The 10325-nt window shown below is 51.2% G+C and overlaps 2 protein-coding genes across 2 annotated transcripts; both read right to left on the bottom strand.

Annotated features, from left to right (window-relative positions):
* Window positions 1-400: 400 nt before the first annotated feature.
* LOC133883240 (AAA-ATPase At3g28580-like) lies at window positions 401-2288 on the bottom strand. The gene has a single exon (XM_062322498.1). It carries the CDS (start codon window positions 2155-2157, stop codon window positions 619-621), a length of 1539 nt encoding a protein of 512 aa, XP_062178482.1. The 5' UTR covers window positions 2158-2288; the 3' UTR covers window positions 401-618.
* Window positions 2289-7794: 5506 nt separating this feature from the next.
* Window positions 7795-9089, bottom strand: LOC133931312 (homeobox-leucine zipper protein HOX18-like). Its single transcript, XM_062378166.1, has 3 exons — window positions 8614-9089; window positions 8387-8466; window positions 7795-8295 (listed from the first exon to the last, which is right to left on the bottom strand). The coding sequence occupies exons 1-3, from the start codon at window positions 8971-8973 to the stop codon at window positions 8049-8051; spliced, it is 687 nt and encodes a 228-aa protein (XP_062234150.1). The 5' UTR covers window positions 8974-9089; the 3' UTR covers window positions 7795-8048.
* Window positions 9090-10325: the final 1236 nt, after the last annotated feature.

Below are 10325 nucleotides of genomic sequence, written 5' to 3'. Positions count from 1 at the left end.
TTCTAATTTAATAGAATTAGTCTCAACTTATTAGTTTAGATATGTTAGATCAATTTATAACTATTCGTGTTTCAAATATAATATCTATGGATTAATCTTTTTACACAAAACGGTAACATAAGTGTAAAAAAATACTATATGTATATGAGCTCGTTCTACGAGTGGATTGAACTATAAGTAAACTTTAAAAACAAGATATTAGAATTTTTTTAGTTTACAACATGCACGTCTGACCTGAGTGGATGTCTAGATGGTAGCATTAGCTCTCAAATAACACAGAAAAACCACGTAAAGACTATGGAAGGGAGAGGCCATAACTTTCCAGTCGACCTGCCTTTTAGAACTCTACACGTGTGCTGAAAAAGAAATCTAGTAACATAAACCATTGCAGCAAGCAGCATGCAAAGAACCAGCTCTGTCATGTCTTATTGTCGTGACTGACTTGTTAATAAGCATCCATGGCCTACTGAACCCAGCACAAAGCAAAGACAAACACCCGACGTAGTGCGTCGCAGTGCACCGTCATAACTCATGATGAAACCACCTTAATCGATCGCGCATCAAAGTAGTGAGAGCTGATTAAGTAGCCATGCATTGTTGCGCGCCACGTCTCTGGCTTTAATCCGTCGTGTCCTCTGTCCATGCTTCCGGCGGCGTGGCCGGGGCTGCATCCCGCCTCCGCCTCAGCTCGTCCACGAGCTTCTTCAGGGCGGCGGCGGCGCCCGCGCCGTCGCAGCCCATGAACACCTCCGCGATGTCGGCGGGCGTGATGCGCACCTCGGCGGCGGCTAGCAGGCCCTCAGCCTCGGCCATGAGGTTGTTCACCCTGTCGGGGTCGTCATCGTCGTCTTCGGGGCCCTCGTCGCCCACGCCGAGGTAGTTCTTGGCGAGCACGCGCAGAGCGGCAGGCGAGCAGTAGCCGAGCTCGATCTTGCGGTCCATGCGGCCCGGGCGGAGAAGTGCCGGGTCAAGCCGCTCCGGGTGGTTGGTCGTGAACACCATCAGGCGCTCGCCGACGCAGGATGACCACAGGCCGTCCACGAAGTTGAGCACCCCGGAGAGGCTTATGGATTCCCGCCCCACCGCTGCCATGGCCATCGCGGCGGCTGGTGAGAGCATGGCAAGCTGCGCCGTCTCTTCGTCGGTGGCGTTGGTGCCGCCCTTCTTCTTCTTGTTGCGGTCGGAGAGGTCCAGGGAACAGTCGATGTCCTCGACGACGACGACCGACTTGGGCGTGGTGGACACGAGCAGGCGCCGAAGGTGGGAGTTGGTGGGCACCGTCGTGAGCTCCAGGTCGTAGACGTCGAACTCGAGGAGGTTGGCGATCGCCGCGACGAGGCTGGTCTTACCGGTGCCAGGCGGGCCGTGGAGCAGGTACCCACGCTTCCACGCGCGGCCGACGCGCGCGTAGTGCTCCCGCCGCGCCGCGAAGCGGAGCAGGTCCGCGCGGATCTCCTCACGGAGGTCCGGGTCGACGGCGAGCGTGTCGAACGTGGACGGGTGCGAGAAGGCGTGCGACGTCCACAGGCGGTGGTGGTCGTCGCCAGGCCCGGTCGCTCGGTTGGTGTAGAGCCTGCGCTCCCGGGACTTGAGCCGCATCTTGGTGGCCTCGTCGATGAGGTGGGGGATGTAGTGGTTGTGGATGAGGTCGCGGTGCTGCCGCGGGAACTGGAGCATGAGGCTGCGCTGGTCGTTGCCGCCGCCGCCTCCGCCTCCGCCTCCGCCGCGGCCGAACATGTTGTACGGGTTGTACCCGCCGCCGGGCCCGCCGCGCTCGACGGTGCGCGCAGTGGAGGTCCACTTGACGCGGACGCCCTGGAAGGTGTCGTTGGTGGTATGGGAGTCCGGGAGGGACGCGACAGGGCGCTGCGCCTGTCGCGGCTTGTGGAGGCGCACGGTGGGCGCCTTGGCGAGGCAGCGCGCGCCGAGGTAGAGCTGCGCGGCGTCGTAGAGGTCGTTGGCGCCGCCGCTGGCGCCGTCGGCCTCGTCGATGAGGATGGTGCCCGTGGGCCTCCGGAACGCGGCGGCGACCCACGCGAGGAAGCGGCGCAGGTACAGCTCGGCCTCCGGCGGAAGGAAGTCCCGCACGGCGGTGCGGAACACCATGACGGTCGCGATCAGGGAGCCCACCGAGCGCCAGTCCAGGACCATCTCCATGGCCGCACACCTAGCTTCTTGGTTTGCCTCGCCACACACTCGCGCTCACACTACCACTCCTCGTGCAGGGCGGGACTGATCGGCGTGCTTTGTCGAGGTGGGAGTGGGAGTCGGTGGAGTGGAGTGGTCGCGCGGAGGTGCGCTGGGCTTTTATGCGTGCGTCGTTGCCGACTCGGACCGACGACAGGTTGGGTTGGGTGGGGTCGAGTGGAGTGTAGTGGAGTGGAGTGGTTTGGCTTTCTGCGGGACAGGTCGGCCGTCGGCGAGGGAGATGTGGCGGTAGAGGGTTGGCCGGGGCGGCACGGCTTTTTCGCGGGGTTACGACGTCGTTTTTTGCCTTTTTCCGTCAGATTTCGCGTGCTTTACTGGGTGAGACGACTTGACCTGCCGGGCAACGAGTATGTGCGTCAGGTGAGGCCGCAGTGAGCCGGAGATGCGACGGTTCATGCATCCTTTGGACCTTGAAGGCCAAGCCAACGAGGCACATCAGATCCACGCACGACGCATGTGGCGTTGATGGTGAATTGTGAGGTCGACGGGGAAGGAAACTGGGTGTGCGTACAAAAATAGAGATCCGCTGATGATTCCATCCGATTGCACTCGTGTTGAGCAGTGCTTCATTTGACGCGTTCTGAAACTTGAGAGGAATGCATATATACATGCATGAAAGTTACCCAGACCTCCTTTGCTTTGTGCAAACTCCATGTTAGAATGTGTGAACATGAAAATTCTAATACAGCATGCCCATATATGGTTTATCCGACTGTTCATTTATGCTAAGATTCGTGTAAAAGGTAGTGAAAAAATCATATGTTAAATAAGTAAATTAATGAATTGATGAGTACCAGTGGATAGGTGAGAGTGCCTAAAAGCATACCTAGTTGTATTTCCCTGTAATGTGTCACGTGTTCCAACATCCAACTGCTCAAAACACTGTTAAATCCATGCGGAGATCAATCGCGTTTAGTACTCTAGTTGGGTAGGCGATTTTGATCTAGCAGAAGGTGTCATCTGAGAGGAATCTCACTGACTAGATCTTGCTTCCCTAAAGCTACTTTTGATGCTAAACTCTACGAGCAAACGACAAAGCGCATCTTGGAAAACTTTAGCACATATTTTTGTCAAGCGTCAACGCCAACAATTGTTAGATACTAGCATGCACCGATCATAGGTCGCATTTTGGTTCGCCTGTACCATGACCGAGCAGTTCCTTCGAATCTATCGTTTGTGTGCACGATCGCGTAGCAGAGGTAGCTGTTTCAGCATCACATTGGATAGGCGCAAGGATTCGTAGTTTGTGGGGACTGGTGCACAACTGATGGCTTCACTCTCAATGAGAGGAAGAAGGTTCCCGGCCATATATATGATCTGTTCTAGACTAGCTTCTAAAACATGTGAACGGTGACCCCTCAAAACCAAGAGCAATTGATAACCGAATTACTGTGTTTTGACCTCCCTGTTGACCGATTAACCAACCATGCATGTTCAAGATTAGCTTTAATTTCATCATGGCTTGGAAGAGAGACAAAAGTTCGTGTGGAGCTTGAAATTCATCATCAATAGCCACCGGCAGACTTCAGCACTTGCTGCCAATACTGCGCACATATTCAGTACAGCTAGCTTTATACTCTAAAAATGAAGCCTTCTGATCAGCTCATATTCTGCAGGAGCACTTTAGCAAAAACAAAACATGAATTAGCCTCCAAATTAGCACGGAACGAAAGTGTCGTCCACATCACGAGCGTGCCGAGATGGAAAACAATGGAGGAAAGGGAACGACGGCGAACGAACTGTTTGGTGCGGTTGTCGTCGAGCACAGCCCAATCCGTCGTTTTCGCCTTTAGCTGCACTACGTCGTCCCTGTTGTCGGCTGGCCAAGCGATCGGATCATCGGAATCGGACGTGCAGAGCTGGAGATATCCTACGTTGTCACCGATGGACTGTGGCCTGTCAGTAAGTGGGCTCAGCTGTCCTCTAAAGTTTCGCGTGTTGGAGTGTTGCCGCTCGACCGCTCGTACCCTGCTCTCATCTCGCCGACTAGCAGACAATCGTCGGACTTGTATCTTCGGCTTCCTCTCGATTATTCCAGGAGAATAAAACAGTATACGCTCCAAAGTTACAGCGGCCCCTTCTCTAACAAAAAACAGTAATTACTATGAATATGAGCGTATGAGTATCTGAACTCGCATGCACGCACGGTGTAAATTATGTAACTTGCTGATTAAGGCTTTAGGCTTGAGCTCTTGGAGTTGCTTGTTTGCATGCTGGGAGTCTGCTGCCCCCGGAGTAATACCTATGTCTAGTGGCAGTCCCTGTTAAAAGGGTCATAGGCTGACCGTATCAGGTTATTGGTAAATTTGCGGGTTCAATTTCTATCGGATGCACGCTAACATTTCCTCCATTTCTTGGAACTTATCACGGAATCTAGCCCCACTAGGACTCGGCGGGCCTGCGCGGGGGAACATAGGAAGGAAAGGGAGTCCGGACGGTGGAAGAGCATGGGAAACCGAGTTATTTGACAGAAATGGAAGGTCCAAGCAGCTCATTCATTCGGCTCTGTAAAGTTATCCTCATTTTCTGAGATAAGCGCAGTTCAACAAAACTAAAAGCTAGTCTAAACAGTAGACTTCTCTTTCCCCTTTGCTACAGTTCAAGAGGACGACTGAAGGGCGGTTTGGCTTCCGTCGTCGATTTCATCGGCTTCTCGTCGCCTCCGGTGGCTGTTCCGGCGCCAAAGGTGAAGGAGAGCTGCGAGATCAGCGGCGGGTGTACATATCCTCTATTTTACCTTAAGTTTAGGTAGGATAGGGTTAGATTTGCCTGTGGCGGAGGTGTCGTGCGGGCTATACGGCTTACTCAAGTGGCCGAGGGTGTTTTGCCTCCTCTAGTTCCTTTCTGCAGGTGTACCTGCTGGTGATGTGCCTTCCGGTGAAGGCCTAGAGAGGATTTTGTCCCTCTAGGGCAGACCTAGCGATGACGACGGTGTCGATGCGTGCTCCTGGGCCATGCCTTGCAGGTTCGCTGTTCTCCATCTTCACGCGATTGGGCTGAAGATCTATAGCATCCCCTTTGGTGGGTTCCTTTACCGGGTCATCGGTTACATCAACGGTTGCAGTCCTTGCTTCCTGCCATTTGCTTCTAGCGATGGCGGTGGATTTGTGTCTTGAACCAATATAGACGACTTGATTGCTGGGCTTTTGTGGCAAACAAGGTCGGGGTCCCTCGTCAGCTTCGGTTGCAGGCTTCTCTGGGCTCCAGTGTTCTATACGGTCTCAACAAATGGCGAGTCCTGAAATGAAACAACGGCGAGCCTCCGGGCATCAATGTTCTATCCGAGGAAGATGACCTGGTTGATTTTGAACGTATTTTCTTTTTTCTCCAAGGTTTGTTCTATAAAATAGGGATGTATTGTTCTCCCGTTTTAATATAAATCCAACCCTTCACAAAAAAAAATCTAGATATATCATTGTAAAGCTAGATGTTTGAAATTCTTTCAGTCCTCTACTGTCAGAATTCTCAAGTGGCAAGAACAAGGACAGATGCACAAACTATGTAGAGTGCACCAGTACCACTCCTTAGGTTGCTAGCCAAGGGCGCGATGCCGCTTGGGGAAGGCTTCAGAGCGCACACGGCTGTGGCCCCTAGAATGGGGCCAGTTCGGAGCCCTAGGCCCTCATTAATATTGTAGACATCATGCCACAGTCGTGTCCATACCTTGCAGACTCCGAAGCCATTAGCCTCTTCATAGCCCCTCTTTATTGATGGAGGAGGAGGAAAGGCATGTGAGGACCCTACTTGTGGTTGATTTCTCGGGTTCGACATTGGGGGTCAGGGTTGCCTCCACGAGCCCCCGTTGGAGCCACTATTCCTCCACACATGCAAAATTTTCGAATTTGCACATGAGGGACTCCACTGAGCGCACAGGGCAGCGTTGCAATCGATTGAAGAAAGGCATGTGAGGACCCTTGGTTGTCGCGTCGATGATCGACGACTCTGAGATGCCTTTAATCTAGACTATGGTTCGGAAAAACCTCTGGAAGTAATCTTGGAGGGTCTCGCTTGGCTGCTGCTAGATGTTGAACAGGCTCCCGAAGTTCACCAGTTCGACGAAGGTGCCTTGAAAATTGTTGCAGAAGAGGTTCTGGAGCTAGGCCCATGAGTAAATAGTTCCAGGCTCTAGCATCCAGAACCATCGGAAGGCTATCCCTTCTCGTGCGAGAGGGAAGCACTTGGCCATGGTGGTCTATCCGCCTCCATTAGCTTCTAAAGTGAGGGCGTACGAGCGAACAAACTCGTCTGGGTCTTAATCGCCCCTAAACTTGGTAGTTTCGAGATCCTGAAACCCTCCAGGAAGGGTGTGGACTGCAGGGGAGAGTTGTAGTCTTGTAACAGAGCCTCGCGACGATGAACCCGAGGTTTCGGAGCATGCACACCGACTGTGGGGGATGCATGGTGGTGATGGGTCGCGATGACGAAACCTTCGCCGGCCCCTGGAGCCTGGGTTAGGACGGCATTGGCCATTTAAGGAGTGGCGGTGGTTATGTGGGCAAGTTGCTACGTGTCCCATAGGGTCGCTTGCAGCTCATCCAACTGAGCCTGGAGGGCCACCACGCGTGACTGCTGTTTGCCCGGGGCAGCATTCACAGCGACGACGTCGACTGCAGCCCTAGGGACGCAGCGGGGCCCTCGCTATGCTGTTGTTGGGCCTCCGAGGCGGGAGGCCCCCTAGCGTCAGTCGGAGCTAAGGTTGTGGCCAGGTTGGTGGTGGTCACAGGGCCCTCATTCCCCCCGGTTGGGAGGCTATCGTCGGCGTAGCGTGCGCTTGGTCACGGTGGTCGTATGGATCTTCACATAGGTAGGTGTGGACGGGGAGTCGGTTGCCTGTGTTGTGGTCTTAGTGTTCTTCTTTTTGGATGACATCCTAACTCTTCACAGATGGCGCATTGTTGGCGAAAGAGAAGATGTTTTTCATGAACGTGATGTGGACGACAGATATCTGGACGTGACGTTTGGTAGAGATCCGGCTGTAGGTACGCACAACAAATTTAGCGGCAGGGTCAGTAATGTATCTGAAGCATGGTCAGTAATGTATCTGAAAACGTCCAATGTTGTTGTGCGTACCTACAGCCGGCTGATCAGGCCATGTAGTCCATTATAATTGGGCTTTTCTGATCAATTTGATAGAAGGGAATTAGTTTTCGCTCTAACAAGAGAAAAAACTCAGTCCGCAGTTGGACCAAAAGGAAAATGAAACCGAACATGACACGCTGTCTTGTGAGGATTTACTAACTTTACTTATGAAGTACGTACACATGAAATAGCACTCTCACTGTTGAAGTCTAAATGAATTATCGATCTTTCCCATCAGCTTATTAGCTTTTGGGATCAACTCGCGAATGCATAGTAGCTCAATTCTCAGCATGTGCGAAGGATGTAATATGTTTAGAACTAGCAGGAGGTATTATAACCAGCAGAAGTACGAAGAAACAACATGAGCAAATATAAAACAAACGCAAAGAATTCAAATTGAGATGCCGCAAGCCCGCGATGCCATGCAAAGGATTAGATAGCACTGTTGCCTGTTGGTTAAAATGACTAAATGAGACATAAAAAAGACCTCAATTTCAATAAGAACATACAAAATAATTGCGGTGTGACTAGATAATTTGTTCGATAACTAAGAGTAAGATAAAATTATACTAACTGAAAACAACCATGATTTCATCATCCCAATATATAGCAAGGTTGTATGCATGTTCTAACAGCGTGCAGGCCATATGTAAGGGCATCAAAAGTTATTAGCGCGCACGCTTATCTACACAAACTCACACGAAGAAGCCTCGAAATTAAAGCACGCTAGCTCATCGATCGCATCAAGTAGGTGGAACCGTTTAGGATGAGTAGCTGGAGCTTTTGCTCGTCTCGCCACCGCTCATCACGGTGACCTTGTCGCAGGACGGGCAGATGCTCGCCATCGCCTTGGCCCGCGGGAACCGGACGTAGAGTCCAGCTGCCGCCGCCGCCACCGACCGCTGCAGCTCCATGAGCTCGTGCTTCAGACGCTGGTTCTCGCCGGTCAGGCTCTCGCAGCAGCGCTTCAGGAGCTCGCAGTCCACCTCCGTCTGCTTCATCTTTGTTCTGAAAGATTTGCAGAACAAGATCGGAAGTTCAAAGCATGCAGCACGTGCAGAATCTCATCGCCGAGACCTATATTAGTTAGTCTGCATACCTGGCCCTCCTATTTTGGAACCACACTTCCACCTGTCTCGGGCTTAGATTCACCTGCCGCGCGAGCTCGTGCTTCTGAGCCTGTCGTACGTTAAACAATCTTTTCATCAGCCAGCCTTATAAGCAGAAGATCATATGGAACTGAACAATATGTAATAACTACATGCGTGCATGAGATGTGTTACACCTCTACATGCCGAACTGATGGAAGATGGAGCGCATGCATACATGGGATAGTATGTTGTGGGCACGGAAGGTGTCTTCGAGCAGGGTCGACTGCTCCTTCGTGACCCGGAGCTTCTTTCTGGTGGCGCCGTCGCCACCGTCATCACCGCAGTCGCTCGGGCTCGGACCGTGACGGCGGCCGTCATCAGTGATCTTCAACCTCTTCCTTGCACCCTTCTCGGCCTTCTTGTTCACCGCTTGTTCACGATCGCGTCCCTTCCCTTCCTTGACACTCTGCGGGAACAGCACGTCGAATTGCACCAAGGACCTCCGCTCGCCGTCGTCGATCCGGTGCCTCAGAGCGCTGCCGCCGCCGTTGCCTATCCCTAGGCCAAGCCATGTACTCAAACCCTCTTCCTCCATGCCACTAGCGGTATAGATGGTGTACAAGAGTTCAGATAGACTCCTATGTAGAACAAGTTTGCAATGGAGAAGAGAGAAGGCAGGGTGTAAGTAGCCGGCGTATGAAGGCCGGTTAGCCTTGCTTTATAGGTGTAGGAGTCTCGATCGTACCTGCGAAACAATGGCCGGCCGGACAGGGTCAGTTTCGTGTGTGAATTGAAGAAGACACAATATTCAGGTCAATTACGAGGAGTGGGCGTTTGCTTGTACGGGGAGACGAATTACTGGGATCGATTGCTACTGCAAGTTAATGTTCCGATTGGACTGAAGAGATGGAAGGGACAAGGAGCGATCCGATCAAGACCAGGAGGCCCGTTTCCTGGTCTCCCGGGCATCAGATGTATGCTAGCATCGATGGTTCCTGAAACCGACGACATTTTAAGAGGATACGTGGAATAATTGAGCGTGATTTTAACTGTAGACGATAGTAATTAAAAGCCTCTGATATTTATCTCTCTCCGAGCGAATGAGTCGAGACTAGCATAGAGCGGTTGAAATGGTAATTAGCTAGCTATTAGGTGTGAACTAAAAATAATTTTTTTTGTCTTCTCTGAAAATATGTCGTTTGTACTCCGAATTTTGAAGACACTGTAGGTCGTAAACTCGAGTGTAACACGTACTTCGCTAGTCTCGGCGATCAAGCAAATGGATGGTCTAGCTCACTGCATGATAATTTTCGGAGTACCGCTAAGTCTGTAAGTGAATCCATGTTAATACATAAATGATAAACATCTATACATATATGCATGGATGTATCCACAGAAAATGGATTTTTAATGTTATGTCCAGTGTAAATTAAGATTCCAACTTCCAAGCCATTGTATCTGGCTACAGTGTCTAGCCGACCGATCAAATGAGGATGCTTCATGTTCATCCCTTTCCAAGTACTGTATTTTGTACGCTCATGCAGTCACGTCGATCGTGAGGGTGTTGAATTGTTGCTAATTATTCGCATAGAACATGTCACATGCTTCTTATACGTTATGAGTATATACGTATAAGAAGCATATTATACATGAATGGATATACTATATACTTATTTAATAATTTCGGATATTGTGGAATCGAATTCACGATATTTGATACGCTCGGAATTCAAAAGGTGTATATAGGAAGACCTCAGTTACTTAACCAATTCGAGAAGACTAGTATTCAGGACAGATCTATCTATTTAGACGATAAGAAAAAGATCTCTCTATCGACTACAACTGGATAAGAGACGGTACATCACCCTTATATAAGGTGGGGACCCAGAACCCCCCCCCCTCCCCAGAGGCTCTTTTTTCTCTCGACTATTGGAGGCAGGCATTAGA

Source organism: Phragmites australis, chromosome 10 (assembly GCF_958298935.1).
Source record: "Phragmites australis chromosome 10, lpPhrAust1.1, whole genome shotgun sequence".
Lineage (NCBI taxonomy): Eukaryota > Viridiplantae > Streptophyta > Magnoliopsida > Poales > Poaceae > Phragmites > Phragmites australis.
The sequence above is the reverse complement of the archived record's forward strand: the minus strand, read 5'-3'. Positions and strand labels throughout refer to the sequence as shown.

Bases quoted from the DNA above. Each gene is read 5' to 3' on its own strand.
- LOC133883240 (XM_062322498.1), bottom strand. From the start codon at position 2,157: ATGGAGATGGTCCTGGACTGGCGCTCGGTGGGCTCCCTGATCGCGACC.
- LOC133931312 (XM_062378166.1), bottom strand. From the start codon at position 8,973: ATGGAGGAAGAGGGTTTGAGTACATGGCTTGGCCTAGGGATAGGCAAC. The intron at 8,467-8,613 runs GTATGCATGCGC...AACGTACGACAG, and splicing joins CCCACAACATACTATCCCAT to GCTCAGAAGCACGAGCTCGC. The intron at 8,296-8,386 runs GTATGCAGACTA...CAAATCTTTCAG, and splicing joins TTCCAAAATAGGAGGGCCAG to AACAAAGATGAAGCAGACGG.